The sequence below is a fragment of the Dysidea avara genome, chromosome 4, assembly GCF_963678975.1.
Source record: "Dysidea avara chromosome 4, odDysAvar1.4, whole genome shotgun sequence".
In the NCBI taxonomy this organism is placed as follows: Eukaryota; Metazoa; Porifera; class Demospongiae; order Dictyoceratida; family Dysideidae; genus Dysidea; species Dysidea avara.
Window position 1 is genome coordinate 153,379 of NC_089275.1, and position 16,307 is coordinate 169,685.

The following is a 16,307-nucleotide window of genomic DNA, read 5'->3' on the forward strand; positions in this document are numbered from 1 at the left end:
CTACAACTGATGCTGGTTGTAGATCCTGTGATAACATTTCTAACAAGCAATCATCCAAATACTTCTGCCGAGACGAAGTTTGGGGTTACTTTTGTGTTCTCTTTAACATATGATCAATCAATTTCTGGTTTTCATCAATCCTAGGCCCAAGCTTAGCTCTTTTAGCTTTCATCTGTTCTTCTTCCCTTTTAATTTCTTCACACACTTTATTTTTCACAGGGTGTTTGATCTTCAAATGCTAGAATTTTGTTTGCCTTGAATAAATTAGTTGTATTCCCACAATCTTTCAATATCTTCCCACATACTGTACACTTACTTCTATCGTCTGAGCCCTTATCAAAATAGCATCAAGCAACACTTATACAGCTTTTCACAGCACAGCTGTCTGTACCACTCAAGGTACTACTATGGTCCCATGACGCTCCTTTTGAGGATTCTATGACAGTGACTTCATCCTCTTCATTTTCCGTCACTGTCATCTCACTGTCAGTCATTATCAACTCCAGCTCGCAGTCCGCCATTTATGACGTTTTGACACTATAGACACACACATTTTGGCACACGCCATACTTAAATATAGCTTACCGTAGATTCCCTAAAAATTTGGTACAAATAAATTAATTCCATTCATGTCTGGCCGAACAATTAGAAAAAAATTGTACCAACCCAGTGCTGTTGTCAAATTTTTAGGGATCTATGCCTGATACAGACTGCACGCTTCATGGCTATGTTATTTACGATATACGATCAGTTTACTTTAACTATTGCTTAGATTTCTTTCTACAGGGACCAAAAGGAATGCCTTGTGGCAGAACTGACCATGCTGCAATGCTCACTGAACCGGGAATGCGCAAGCTGGGAAAAGGGCTATATACCATGGCTGCCTACATTATCCAAGAGGGACGATTGACATCGCGTTTGAATACAATCACTTTGACATAATAATAAGGATTTCAACTAAAAATAGAAACCACAATCAATAATTATTAAAATATCTTGATTTGCACGTGATATTTAATTTAATTTCGCTACCAGATGTGTTCCACAACTTAGCAGTGCATGGACAGCGTTATCTGAGGGTATCATGTTATAAGGAGATGTGGGTTCCAGTTATTGGAGAGATCTTATACTGTGAACAGAAATGAAGATCATTTTGCAGTAGCTGTGATGTTACACGATGATATCGTTGGGAACGTTTCCTGAACAATTTCACACTTGGTACTTCATCCAGCAACGAATTAGCATATTGTGTGAGGTCGCTGGGAATCCTCAGTACTCAAGAGATCTTCGTCCCAGGTGCCAAAAAATTAACGCGCTTATAATAAGAAACTTTGTCTTGCTTGCCAAAATGTAGAGAATACATGGCAGTGTTAAATATTTAGAGATGCCAAAATTGTAGGGAATCTACGGTAATTATAAATACTATTACTATTCATGTAATCTCAGAAAGTATCGAACTACCGATTCTTGATAAAGAGTACTTGATACACAAGTATCGACACTGCTGGTATCGGTATCAATATTTTTATTACTTGCATCCCTTTGATCTGAGGTGTCAAAATGGTATATTCAACTATATACAACACTGTGCTTCAATACAAAGAGGATTAGAGATGGCAGTTCAGTGTTACTGGCCTCCTTCAACACTGTTCACCCCACCTTACAATACTAACAAAGACATCAGAACCAGTTTCTCCTGTTTTAGCTGGACCACGTTTTGTTCTGTATGTCCAAAGAAAAAGGAAAACCACAATCGGATACTTGTAAGGTAATACTCTCACAGCATGGCTAGTCCCAATCCAGATACTGCTGCTGTTACAACTAGAAACTTTCTGAAGAATTTACCGAGGGAAAGGTATTTCCACATCAACCTCATTCATTCAGATTTCCGCTACAATTCCTTCTGAAGGTGGTTAGACGATCATTTCAGGCAGATGTCACCCATGGCTACAATGAAGGTAATAGCTTAGCCTTTTGTCATTTATGCATGCAAGCTTGTAGGAAAAGAAGTTAATGAGCAGTAAATGCGCTGACAAGGCTTTTGCTATCAGAGGGTTGGGAATTGGAAAGAAGCCAAAGTTTGTGTCATGAAGCTCGAGAACAGCAACTGCCTCAAGGAAGCTATTCAAAGCATAGTCACGATTCTCAGACATTATAAAGATTGTACAGAGATGTTGCCCATTCAGCATGGTACGGAAAAGGCTGATAACCAACAAATGTTATGCAAAATACTATATAATGTTATATTTGTCACAACAAGAGCTGGCTTAACATGGCGGTGGTCAAGGAGAAGATAGTAACTTATGAAGCTTCATGGAATAGATGATCCACAAACATTATGCTGGCTTCAAAAAAAATTTACAAGTATAATATTATTATACCACTGCAGATATGCAAAATGAGATGCTGTCAGTTATGCCATTAAAAGTTTTGAGAGAGATTGCTACTAACATGTTTTACACTGTCATGATTGATGAGATGACTGATTGATAAAGAACAAGTGGTAATTGTTTTGTGTTGAGTGGATGAAAGTTCAATGATACACGATGATTTCATTGATCTCTTATAGTGTGACAAGCAGTGGTGTAGACATCAGTAATAAAGGACTCGTTAGTCCACATGACCCTCATATCTGTTGGCAAAGTTATGACATCAAACATGACTGGTGTGACATCAAACGTGACTGGTGTGACATCTAACGTGACTGGTGTAACATCAAACTTGACTGGTGTGACATCAAACGTGACTGGTGTGACATCTAACGTGACTGGTGTGACATCAAACGTGACTGGTGTGTGACTGGTGTGACATCAAACGTGACTGATGTGACATCAAACATGACTGGTGTGACATCTAACGTGACTGGTGTGACATCTAACCTGACTGGTGTGACATCAAACGTGACTGGTGTGACATCAAACGTGACTGGTGTGACATCTAACGTGACTGGTGTGACATCAAACGCGACTGGTGTGACATCAAACATGACTGGTGTAAAGAAAGGTGTAGCACAGCAGACTGAAAAGTGTGCTCTGCGTACTCATTACAATTTTTCAAGAGATCAAAAGGAGACTCCTATTGACCTTGATACACCTGGTATACTTATTAGTTATACCACAGCTGCGAGGGATTTTGCTGATATATACACCCAAAGCCCGAGGGCTGCGGGTGTATATGTCAACAAAATCCCAAGCAGCCGTGGTATAAGTGATATATATCACTTGGGGCGCACTCACCTAATAGGTGAAAGAACTAACGAGAACTCGTCCCGTTTGTTTTATACAGTAGCATCTGAAAATCGATCGTGGTTTTAAAAGCATGGACTAATAGCCATCAAAACGTTGTCCATATGTTAAAACATCGTTAATACGTTACTATGCTTCAACACGCTATGTTAGAAAACTTGCGATTGTGGGATTGAGTTTATATTGTTATCATTTTTGTACTTAGTTAAGCCAACTAACTTCGTTATTGGGACAGTAAGTTATTATATTAAGTTAAGTACTTAGGACTGTAAGTTACTAACCTATTTCAGTGTAGCAGTAGTAGTTTTTCCATTCTGTGGTCTGTTCAAAGGCTGATACGCGGTGGGTAGCAATACGCATCCACGATCACCCAAACAATTATTTTGTGCCTTCATTATCCTTTACTAAACCAACTAGCCCATCTTAAAGAATATACTCAGTTTAGCAACCACTACAAAATCGAGTCCCACAATGCAAAGCTCTATGTCGCTCAATATAACGAGTCAAAGCGTATCGTTTCTTTGAACTGGCTGGGCATCAAAGTCATTGGCAAACCGCTTTCCCATGATATTGCCCGGGAAATATGCGAGCTAAACACCGAGCGGCGCCTTTGAACGCCCACGCCAAAGTGGTATATAGCTTGATACACCTGGTATACACCTTGATACACCTGGTATACAGCTTGATACACCTGGCATACAGCTTGATACACCTGGTATACACTTTGATACACCTGGTATACAGCTTGATACTCCTGGCATACAGCTTGATACACCTGGTATACACTTTGATACACCTGGTATACAGCTTGATACACCTGGTACATACTTTGATACAGCTTGATACACCTGGTACATACTTTGATACACCTTGATACAGCTTGATACATCTGGTATGCAGCTTGATACACCTGGCATACAGCTTGATACACCTGGTATACACTTTGATACATCTGGTATACACTTTGATATACCTTTTATGTCCAACTTGTTGGATTGTTAGAGGAGACAGCTTAAATAGCATCTTTGAAAACTACTCTGTTCTTTTTGACTAGGGTTTAGAAACTTGTTCTGATAAAATGTAGAATTGTGAGTGTTGTTGCTCAGATAAATTCTGTTTTGGCTTTAAACTTGGACAAATTGTGTTTGGCCACTGTGACAATCTTAGCTGTACATCGCAGCGTTCTGAAATAACTGTTGCAGAAGGTCAGTCAACAGTTTCACTGACTGTATCAGCTCTACAACATATTCACACAGATGAGATATTCAATTTGTTTTGGGATAGGTTACAAAGGAAATCCAGAATGTTGATGTTGGGTAGCCTGTATTGCCAAGAGCTCGGAAGTGCCCAAGAGATTTGAAACCGGTCAGAGTGGGTCTTGTCATCATGATAGTTCTAAATCTTTTTATCGTGTAGTTTATTGCTTGACCTTGTTATTAATACTATAAGGGACAACCATGTTATGTACAATTGCCAACTGTTACAGGTTTCTATGAGAATGACTATGAACCTACCCAATTTTCTACTCAGCTTCAACTTTTTTCTGCTGATTTTAGGTCTTTGAATAAACATGAGAAAATTTTCTTTATAACGACATTGTTGAACACCTTCAGTTGTTATCGACTGCAGCAGCTGTACTCTCTAGCGGTGTATTGTCTCAGCAACGAATGCTGCCAGTGAAAGATCCTTCTCTTCCTTGCGTAGAGTGAAGAGTTACCTACGATCAACCGTCACTTATCTGAAACCAAACAATATCACATTGCTACATGTACACAAGGATCTCATTAATTTGATTGATATTGCAAATGATTTCGTGAACAATAAACTTGAGAATGTCGATCAAGTTTGGTAAAGTTCTTATGACCAACTTCAATGTGTGGCAATGTGACTGTAGCATGTGTAATTGATACCATGACTGGTTAGCGGCAGTACTTGTACATAGCTGTCATTAGGGTATCATTTTATTGTCATTTACGTCATCCATGGCTTGTCATGGCTTGTCATGTATACTTCATGTAAGGCTGTAACTTATGGTATACAATGTTGTGTCTATTATGGTGATTGTTCATTAGTAAAATTTCACTAAAATTGCATATCTCAGGATCTCATTTTTCAGAAGTTTTCCTGGGGGACATGCCCAGGCCTGGGGGTTCTGAAGAATCGTCCTCTTGGAAGAAAGGTCCATAATTTTAGCAAAAAGGTCTACAATTTTAGTATACAAGTTCAAATTTTCAGTAGCAAAAGTCCATTAGCTACAGTTTACTAAATACCTTTAATAAATAGCTCATTCAGTTCTTATAATGCAATACAAGATTGAGATACTCTAATAGAGCAGTCGACCACTCTAATAAAACAGTTACAATTACATAAATAAAAGCTGTATGCAACTACTTAATTGATTTACAAAAACACACAATGAGGTTGTCTAAACTAGAGCTTTCATTAAAATATTAAAATTTTGGTGGGCAAGCCCCTCCCATGCAGAGTTCATGAATAACATCCATGCTTCACCTCCATGCAATGTGTAAACTTCATTGTTTAAGCACCCTTTGTTCTGCTCTACTGCCCCTGTTGATTATGACAGAGTGCTCAATCTTTCCCATTCTTACTCACTGTGACATTCCAATATATTATTTTAGACACATGTACAGACAATATAATTACAGCAGCAGTAGATTTATTTTCCCAGATGTCATCCATACAGCTGATCTTGAGCCCTTACCTATATTTTTACTGACTGAAATGCCAACCTTTTAATATCTAAATTTCCTGGAGGGGTGTTCCCCCAGATCTCCCTAGTTTCAGCATGTTTCACAGCACACCATAATAATATACTGCATCATGCCATATAAAAAAGTCTACTTTTCTTCAAAAAGAACCTACCCAGATAAAAGTCTGGGTTGGCCCTAGAAAGTTCAATGCTTTGCATTGAGTTCACACACTGTGGTGGCTCCCTACACACGTAGTCATCCACTTAAACTTTGTAGTAGCATCCAGTTTTATGGCCTGACCACATGGAAAGAAAAATTGTGGCACTTATGCTTTCAGTGTCCTCTGTGTGTCATTGTAGTTCGAGCGGCTGCAAGTTCAAGGCTACCTAGGTCCAGTCATGGATTTTTTTTTCTCCTTTCTGCAACTTTTCAATCACACCTTATGTAGCTAATGTCTTTGTATCTAATGTCTTTGAGTAGGCTGTAGGACCAGGTGTCCTACAGACCTTCAGCACTTGTGCTGTAAAGCTTTAATTAATAAAGTAGTCTTTGTCATTTCCTTATATAGCCATCTAATATGATGTTGGATGATCAGCAAGAAAACTTAATTCTAACAGATTTGGGCAGTGCTGCAGTTGCCACAGTAACAGTATCATCACGACAAGAAGCCATAGCACTACAGGAAATATGTGCTCAAACATGCACCGCTCCCTACAGGTCAGGTGATCCATTATGACATTGTATTACATCATCATCATTACAGGGCCCCAGAATTGTTTGAAATCCCATCCCTACCATATATGGTAACTGAAGTGACGGACATTTGGTCACTAGGATGTTGTCTGTTCTATACTGTATTTGGTTAGTTTATCTGTCTCCATAGTAACCTGTTACCATGACAACAGGTAGTTGTCCATTTGATGGGTCAGCACTAGCAGCTGTCAGTGGGCGTGTACCATTTCCACGGGAACAGTAAGTGTTACAATGTTGTTAATGATCACATGACCTCTTGTGTGTAGCAACTACTCAGAGCATTTGTGTGATTTGATTGGTCAAATGTTATCAGTGGAGTCATCACAACGACCCAACATAACACAACTCATAAACACTTTCACACAATACACACAATAATTGATAATACAAAATTTGTTATGCATTCATGGAGAGCATGTACATGATAACTAAAGGACGTGACCACTTTTGGGGCATCTCTGACTTACACTGTGTGCACTTCATGATCATACAACATCACTTATTAAACTACACACGCAACCATTAGTGATATAGTTGACATTATCCTACGAGTGATCACTTTGTCATTTCATTGGGAGGGAACATATCAAGTGACGGGCTAGTCCTGTGAGTATACACCCTCCAATAGACAAATTCCATAAGGTTTTATAGTGTATAATAATAACCGTTGCCCCTAGCAACCTGAATTTCCCATGATTTTTAGGTGATAATGTCTAAAGTAACTTCTCCAAATTTTGAAAGGATAGCTTATGTATATATATATATGACATTTTGAAATTTGTGGTTTTCCGGTACATGTCTATGTGAGAGGGCTACAGTTGCCCCTTCTGGGCAATCACAAAAATGAGGTATTTCAACATGTGCAAAAACTAGGGCTGGGGGGATGGTATGTGAATATCGGGATAGTATCACTATCAGTATCGCCTATATCGCTTGAAAATTTACTATCAAACAGTGATTAACAAGTAAAATACAGAGACAAAATACTTTAATAAAATAATAACTTCGGAACAAGAATCAGCCTAAAAGGCTGTTTAATATCTTATGCAAAATACATGCATGGGTACATCCCTCCTTACAACTCTCTTTGAAGGCAACTAATAGGAAATAGGTGAATTATTACTATCGTCTATTGTGAACAGTGTCTTGATATCATTTGGATAGTGAAAATTTCACTATCGCTCAGCCCTAGCAAAAACCAAAGATTCAAAAGTACATATATCTCAATGTTACATAATTTGTAGGTGTGAATGTCAACAATAATCTCTCCAAGTTTTAAATAGATAGTGTAGTGTATATATAGATCATAAGATATCACATTCTTTGAATCCCATATAGGTAAAATAATGAGCATAATCGGCGGGTCCCTAGAAACCAGCCTCGAGTAATTTGAGTGGTACTGAGTGTCAAAACTACTAGTATGATAGTGTAGCTATCCACCGGTGGTGTTAATTTGATTTTGCCTGATGTACTTTATCTATTATGCTATGCTGCACTGCTCAAAAATTTACCTATTATGCTTAAATTAATGCTCAATATTTACCCATTATGCTCAAATTATGCTCAATATTTTTACCTCAGTTCCCATGTTTTTCTAATAACTTTGCACTTATGGAAAAGCAGTAAGTGGTTGAAGCACAGACTGTAAATCCTTGCTTGTCAAAATACATGTCACAGAAAAGATCGATATACTCTAATAGAACAGTCAGCTACCTGATAATTTTATTAAGTTACTGACTGTTCTATTAGAGTATATCGATCTTTTTGTTGGTTATGTATGATTATGATTATGATTACTGAAAACACAGTTACAAACTGATATGTTCAGGTAAGGAAAAACATTACAAATCACACAGATAAGAGTCAGTTATAATTTATCTAAAAATACTTGTAGAGATTGGGTCAGTTGGTAAATTGTTCCAATCGCGGATAGATTTGGGGTAATAGCTGAATTTATAATGATCTGTTCTAGCAAACGGAATCTCAAAATGGAAGGGGTGGTGGTGTCGGGTGGGATATGTGGTGTTAGTGAAATAATTTGGGACTGTTAAGACCGATGAGGAGTAAACAATGTTGTAGAAGACTTTTAATCTAGTCACATATCGTCGGTGTTGAAGTGATGGCCATTGTAGATCTGCTAACATAGATGTAAAACTACTGTTATATCGGTAGTCTGACTTGACCCAACGAGCAGCACGTCGTTGTACCATTTCTATACTTTGTATCTCCTTCTGCAAGTAGGGGTCCCATACTTCCGATCCATACTCCAACAGTGGTCTCACCTCGGGTCTCACTATACTGGTGTTTTGATAAGCAAGGATTTATAGCATTGCACAACTTTTCTGCCTATTATACTAGCATTATGCTCAATGCTTTCAGGCACCTATTATGCTCATTATTATGCCAGCTGCATAATCGGCGGGTCCCTACTCAGTGGTTTCAACAGACATCTTCTGGATGGTGTGTAGAGCTCGAGTGGCGGTTTTAGGCCTTGTGAAGGACCTGGCTTGGCAGGAACCAGTGGTTCACTGGTGGACAGCCTGATAACGTTGACAAGACGTTTTTCTTTGGATTTTGCTACATATCAGCCACTAAAGACATTAACACCTACAAATAATGTAAATTTTAGGTTGCTAGGGGCAATGGTTGATTTTTTTTGTTATGAAATTTGTCTATTCTAACAGGTGAGTAGCAACAATTTCAGATTCATGTTTAAATGGTTAATTATTCGGTAAATGGTAAAGAAACTAGTCCGCTAGTGGACAAATGAACTTGGAGGAACAGAAGAAAGTGTTGACTAACAATCGCAAATTTATTGTCGATAATTTGGACACTGACAATGTTATTGACGAGCTAATTCAGGAGAGGATGATAGGCCGTAACAATGGGTACAACTGGTGGGGATGAGTAGAGTAGACAAGAATAGAATTATTGTTGATCAACTAAGTATTGCTGGATCATGGAGAAGTTTTGTGAGATTTTGAGGAGGAACAAGCGACAAACGTTCATAACAGAAGAAATGGAGAAAGGTGAGTAAGAAGCCATATAACATATATTGTATCATTTGTTCTCTACAGGTACAACTACTAACAAGTGTCCTGCTATGAAGTACAGTACAACAAGTATTAGCAGGTTACAGGCTAGTTACAAGGCACTATTGCGCAGTGACTGGACTGGCTCTGGTGAAAGGAGAAAAGGTGACAAGAGCAGATAAGAACTTTGAAGAGATAACAAGACTAACATTAAAAGGACAAGTTGATGAAATATTGTTGAAGAAGGAGCAACTTGGTGAGCTGAGGGACATCTTCCACTACCAGAACAAACCTTGTCCTCGACTGATACTGATAATGGGAGGCCCAGGTGAGTATTACAAAGTATTAGTAGTAGTGATGTAATATGAGTTGTGTAGGTATAGGCAAGACAACCCTTGCCAATGAGATCTGTGTGAAGTGGGCTAAGAGGGATGGGTTTTTAGCTGAGGACTATGATATTGTGATCCTGATACCATTAAGGTCAGTCCAGCAAAGGTCAATTGAAGAAGTGATGATGGAGCACGTTGGAGAGGAGACATACGAACAAGTGAAGAAGTCAGCAGGTAGCAGATGTCTAGTGATCCTGGAGGGATTGGATGAGATGGTAGCTGAACGTCGAGAGAGTGATCCATTTTTAGTACGTGTAGTGAAGAAGCCATGTGCATTGTTGGAGGAAGCCACAATAATGATCACATCAAGACCACATGCTTGTGAGAAGATAGACGCAGGCAGGAGAGTAGAAGTGATAGGATTTGGTGAAAAGGAAATCCAAACATTTATAGAGGAAAAATTGTCTAATGATTTGAAATGTGTTGAGGAGTTTTCACAACAGTTGAAGGAGTATCCTCATTTAGAGAGTTTGTCATATGTGCCTATGAATTTAGTGATGATAGTTGATATATTTGAGTGTAGTGAGAAGAAGCTTCCATCCACCATTACACAACTGTACCGACTGTTCATTGTGATGACACTGGAGAGACAAGTTAGGAAGGAGAATGAGAGGAAGCAAGTGTGTTCAACTGTAGCAGTAGCAGCTAATAGTATTGAGGAGAAATTGTGTAAAGTGTTGACAGGTGTTCCCAAAGAAGCAGTGAGGACATTATTGTTATTGTGTAGGTTAGAAGATGGAAGTGGAAAGATCCAAAGATCATCTTTACTGTGGCAGACCTGAAGGAGTATAGTATAGCGGTGACAGCTGAGTGGGATGGGTATGGTCTTTTGAAAGTTACACACACGTACGCACGCACGCACACACACACAACACACACAACACACACACAACACACACACACCAGTTACCCACAGACATTATCACATACAATTTTTCCCACTTAACCATCCAGGAGATTTTGTGTGCTGTTTATATTTCAACATTATCACAACAAGAAGAACGTCTACTGAGTGAACACTCTAGTGACTATCCTAATGTTTTCATATTTTTGTGTGGAGTAACAGGATTAGTGTCCAGTGAAATGTTCCAGTTTGTGTTCTCCAAGTTATCAGAATATGGTGATGATGTATAGTGCAATTCACCATAAACTTCCAAAAGTTTGGTGACTAATAACATGCATAAGAAAGTATTTTCCCCATAGTTACAATAGAAAAGTATACTAAATTATCTCCAAACTATGTTATCTGCAATTTTCAAAGTAAAATTTTAAGTTATGCATGGTGCTATGTTTTATCCAATCAAATCGTGCCATGCAATTATTCTATTTAATGAGCACTTTTCTATTTCTTTGTTTCTAAAACTACTGTGATTGTTTTCTTGAGTTTTAGCCAGCATGCCTCTTACATGTAAGTGAAAGCAACAGTTAGATAAAACCACGGAAGTTAAGAAGTTGAAACAGGGTGATTTTGATGTACTCAGTACTAGTGTGCTGATGGGTGCAATGGCGCATCCAGGAAGGGGCAAATGCCCCCCCTTGTGGAAGAGCCCCCTTTGTGGAGGAGCCAGCTATATGTACTTCTGATTAAAATAGCTACTAAACTTTATCAGGCCAAGTAACTCGTGAAAATATGCACATTTTACTAGTATTTATTACAAATTAACCTGAGACCAAAGCGAATCAAAGTCAAAATAACTGAAATTTTCACCCATCCCCTTCGTGCGTACTAAGCGCCTCTAAAATAATTATTGTGTTGCTGTTTAGGACATTCAGAGCCTTTTAAACAGCTTTTAAGATTCCACAACCATCTGAAAAGGCCAAAATGGCTAAATTAACAGTGAGACACTACTAAGAGGTGATTATTTGCTGCTTCAAAAATGCAGCACTAGACTAGAAGAATCTGGCTCTCCTCAACCACTTACAACTTGGTCTGTTTGTGCCCCTCCCCTTGCCAGCTCCTGGATCTGCCCCTGGGATGAATCTGGAGTGTATATTTCTGATGAGGAGCCAATGCATGACCCAGAAATGGCTGATATACATGATGTGGAGGCAAAATTTCACCAGTATGCTCAAGAGTCATTCACATCAATTGACATTCATAGGTTGTAAATGTATTAAGAAGAAATGGATATTTCTGCCACAGTTTCATTGTGAACTTAACCCTGGCCCATTGAATAGTGTTGGTTACAGGCTAAGTGACATACACACGTATGCACACACAAATTACACTATATAGCGGTTAAGAGCTACAGTTCCGCAAGGGGTGGAGTCCGTGACACTTGACAATATCAGAAATTACTTTAGAAAAGTATGTTTGCCTATTTTGAAGAATACAGTGATGGCAATGAATTGGAAATGCAATTAAAATATTACAAAAAAATTCTAATTAACATCAGAGAGCAAGTACACCTAAATTATGCAATACTGTAATTAAATTAAAATTCCTCTCTAACTTTTTAGTACACATCACAAAGAATAAACATAGCAAGTTTCACTTGATGTCATAGTAAGGTATAGGAGAAAATACATTTTGAAAAATGGGTAATTTTTTGAAAAATCCTACTTACGAAAGGAAACCATACAAATTACTCTGTATTTTTTGGGTATTACAGTAATATACAATTACCAGTATTACTAATTTCAAATTGTTTTTATGTAATATACCAGAGTTATGGCATATGATTGAATGTAACATTGTGACACCTTCAATTTTATAGGTGTGGCTTCCCCAAAATATTGGAATAATGTATATACATTGGTAATTATTCATTGAAAGTTTGAGCTCATTATCACGTTGCTATAAAGAGTTATGGTAGCTTGATTTCTAATGTCAAGTTTGGAAGTTTATGGTGAATTGCACTATAACAGTACAGCAGTGAAGTGTTTGTATGAGAGTCAACAGATTAGTCCACCTCAACCAGTTACACCCATCAGATTGAGGATGAGAGGCAGTTTACTACCTTATGATATTGTGTGTATCTCCCATGTGATGTCATGTTATCCAGTTTATGAGTTGAACATGTCAGTGTGTCGTATTGGAGACAAAGGAGCTGAATTGTTAGTAAAGCATTACCCCAACAAGAATGCTACTGGTCAACTACTGGAAATGTTAGACCTTGTTAACAATGATCTCACTATTGATGGGCTGGTACACATAATGAAGATTGTGAAGACAAGTAAGCCCCACTATTAACTGTTGATACACTGAGTGACCATTGTGTGTTAGTGAATTGACCACACCTCACTGAGCTGTATGTGTTTGTGATGTCTACTGTTATCATTACAGGTAGTGCCTCATTAAGAGTGTTAGATGTTAGTGTTAATCATATCGGTGATGATAGGATGTCATTATCAAGTGAACTCCAGTCGAGGGGTCACCAACTGATTTGAAATCTCGTACACCCCTGGCTGAAATCTGATACGAAATCTTTGAAATCAAATCATATATATTATGACTCCGTACTGATCTCGTTGTAATTCTTTGTTCATCATTTTACTAGCTTAATTATTGAATCAAGTAGCTAATAACTAGATCACCTTCGCATAAAATTATGATTAATAACTTTTATTCTTAATGTAATTGTTTATTGTAATGAGCAGGACTCACAGGCATAATGCCTTTATCTCTGTATTTAATAATAATAATAATGATAATAATAATGAGAGAACTATTGCCACTGCAACTAAACTAGCTACATGCTTACGATTTGGAGAAAATAGGATTATTCAAGTTAGGTTTCTTTTTTCGCTATACCTCACTACGTCGCTATGACTATAGCTAACTATAGCTATAAGTTAATGCTATTTTTAAAGTAGCTATTATGTTATTTACCTATAGAAGCAGAGCTATATAATATGTTTGAGCTAGATAGCTATTATGATGACTACATACTACAATATAGCTAGCTCATAGTCCAGTTTCAACAGCTTTTACTTCTGGCTTTTATAGCTGAGATTATACTCAATAATAAGATTATGCATTAACTAAACTGAATATATGCATGGTATCACCTCGGGTATCACCACGGGTATCACTTAAGGACACGTGAGCAAGAAAGCATCTGATGTATTCATGCTTTCCTCCTGCTTTTAGGAGGTTTCCCTCCTGTTTTTAGGAGGTTTTTTCCTGCTTTTAAGAGGTTTCCCTCCTGCTTTTAGGAGTTTCCCTCCTGTTTTTAGGGGGTTTCCTTGCCATTTATATATATATATATATATATATATATATATAGACCTCCTTTAGTAGCTACATGGATATTCAAATCCACTGGGATCTCTTGTTTGCTGAATAGAAAGGTTGGTATCACTACTATACTGTAAAAACTGCTTTTAGGAGGCTTCCTCATGCTTTTAGCAGGTTTCCCTCCTGCTTTTAGGTGGTTTCTTTCAAGTCTTGTGAAACACTTGAAATCAGTGAAATCAAGCAAAATCAGACAAGATTTTGAAATCCATACACCAATTTGCCCAGCTGGTGATCCCTCGACTCCAGTACAATAACATCCTGACTGAGCTGAGGGTAGTAGAGTGTGGACCATCAGTGATAGGTGTAGACTTGTAGTGTTATGGTTAATTTATATGGTTTCCTATCATAATTGATTATTACTGTTATGATCACTACAGGTGCCATTTGTATCAGTGAAGTGTTGGGGAAGTGTTCACTACAAGTCCTTGACATTTCACTCAATAAAATTGGTGATGAAGGCATCACTGTCATTGCAGGAACTCTTAGTAACAGTCAGATTAGTGAACTGAATGTTAGGGGGTGTGACATTACTCTTACTGGGGCAAGATCACTAGTCAACAACAGTGTTAGGATATTAAATGTGTCAGGTAATCCCATCACTGTGGAGGGAGCTTGTCTGATACTACAGTCAGCTGTGAACAATGGAGTCTGTCAAGAAGTTGTTATTTATGATGAAGTGTTAGGTAAACTAATGGATTATGAAGACTACAGGCATGACGATGAAGTGAAGATGATCATATTGAAACAGAGGAAGAGACAAGAAGTAGGAGCCTCGAGGTTGTGTTTTTGTGATAATCATTGTCATGGTAACACCCACAGATCACACAGTAGTGAAGATGGATTGGTTGGTGACAGTATATCATCACAGATTAACCACACCCATCCGAGCTATTAACAATTTCTAATTATCTGTAGGAAGATGTTATCAAGAGTTCATAATATAGTAGTGGGGGGAGAGTGTCTAACTGAAATACTTCCATGGAACACACTGTGTTAAGTTACACCTGACTCTGTTCAAAGAATAAAGACTTGACCTTATCAGCACCAATTAACGCTAATCAACAGTTCTCTATCACCAGTACAGGTATTGACAACACTGGACACTAGTAATTGTAAAGTTTAGTGTTTACTACGTTATTACTGTAATTTGAAATACAAAAGAAATGGTAATTGTTATTAAATCAATTAGGCACCAGCCTATTATGCTTTTAATTTAACCTACTATGCTATGCTGCAGTGCTCAAAATTTTGCCTATTATGCTCAAAATTTTTGCCAGTTCCAGTGTTTTGTTACTTTCTATGGATAATGATGAAGTTATGAACAACTGGTTAAATGTAAAAAGTACTCATTGTGCATTAAGAATTTGGCTGCATTGTAAACTATAATAAGTCTTGTCAGATAACTACTTAATGCCACATCAGCAGCATCGACTGTTCTATTATTGTAAGTCAATCTTTTCTGTATGTGTGGCATGTATTTTTGCTTACAGTATGACAACTATTCTGCCTATTATGCTAGCATTATACTTGATGCTTTCAGGCACCTATTATGCTCAAAATTATGCCAGCATAATAGGCTGGTGCCTAAAATCAATTGTCATGTTAGGCATTATAGATTAATTATGTGCTGTGGTAACAGGATGATCAGGTGATAAATACTAAGAAGGAAGCTAACACATTTTAATACACTATTTTAGTTAATTATATAAATTTCCCTATAACAATAATAGCAGCAAATGGTGAACAAGCTTAAGATATAACATCTCCAAATCATTGCTCACTAAAAATATAAGTATTCCCAATGCATGTATATCTTAGTAAAATAACTATTGTATCATTGTGAGGATTAGTCAACTAAGTCAACCATGTCATCAAGATCATCACACATCACACAGTTTGGTCTGCTCACTGGTAGTCATGGTAACCTGTTACCATGA

The 16,307-nt window shown here is 37.7% G+C and overlaps 3 protein-coding genes across 12 annotated transcripts in view; all 3 read left to right on the forward strand.

Annotated features, from left to right (window-relative positions):
• LOC136253339 (serine/threonine-protein kinase 16-like) overlaps nt 1-7,112 on the forward strand; it is a 31,922-nt gene extending 24,810 nt beyond the window's left edge. The window contains exons 5-8 of the mRNA XM_066045990.1: nt 6,525-6,673; nt 6,720-6,817; nt 6,862-6,928; nt 6,976-7,112. Coding sequence (XP_065902062.1) covers nt 6,525-6,673; nt 6,720-6,817; nt 6,862-6,928; nt 6,976-7,087 — 426 coding nt within the window. The 3' untranslated portion in view covers nt 7,088-7,112. The remainder of the gene's footprint in view (nt 1-6,524; nt 6,674-6,719; nt 6,818-6,861; nt 6,929-6,975) is intronic.
• Nucleotides 7,113-8,466: 1,354 nt separating this feature from the next.
• LOC136252902 (NACHT, LRR and PYD domains-containing protein 3-like) lies at nt 8,467-12,979 on the forward strand. Of its 10 annotated transcripts, none has more exons than XM_066045487.1 (5): nt 8,467-8,537; nt 9,394-9,738; nt 9,787-10,069; nt 10,119-10,750; nt 10,858-11,076. In XM_066045487.1, the coding sequence occupies exons 3-5, from the start codon at nt 10,057-10,059 to the stop codon at nt 11,074-11,076; spliced, it is 864 nt and encodes a 287-aa protein (XP_065901559.1). In that variant the 5' UTR covers nt 8,467-8,537; nt 9,394-9,738; nt 9,787-10,056. The 10 variants fall into 10 exon arrangements, with proteins under 10 accessions (XP_065901559.1, XP_065901562.1, XP_065901567.1 ...); XM_066045490.1 differs by having other exon boundaries at nt 8,471-8,537; nt 9,454-9,738; XM_066045495.1 differs by lacking the exon at nt 8,467-8,537 and adding an exon at nt 12,848-12,979 and having other exon boundaries at nt 8,665-9,738; nt 10,858-10,949.
• On the forward strand, nt 12,958-15,555 carry LOC136252904 (ribonuclease inhibitor-like). Its single transcript, XM_066045496.1, has 3 exons — nt 12,958-13,306; nt 14,748-15,133; nt 15,190-15,555. The coding sequence occupies exons 1-3, from the start codon at nt 12,958-12,960 to the stop codon at nt 15,199-15,201; spliced, it is 747 nt and encodes a 248-aa protein (XP_065901568.1). The 3' UTR covers nt 15,202-15,555.
• Nucleotides 15,556-16,307: the final 752 nt, after the last annotated feature.

Coding starts and splice junctions, on each gene's coding strand:
- LOC136252902 (XM_066045487.1), top strand. Junction 10,751..10,857: donor AGGAGAATGAGAGGAAGCAA/GTGTGTTCAACT, acceptor GTTATTGTGTAG/GTTAGAAGATGGAAGTGGAA.
- LOC136252904 (XM_066045496.1), top strand. CDS start 12,958: ATGTCAAGTTTGGAAGTTTATGGTGAATTGCACTATAACAGTACAGCA. Junction 13,307..14,747: donor AATGAAGATTGTGAAGACAA/GTAAGCCCCACT, acceptor TGATCACTACAG/GTGCCATTTGTATCAGTGAA.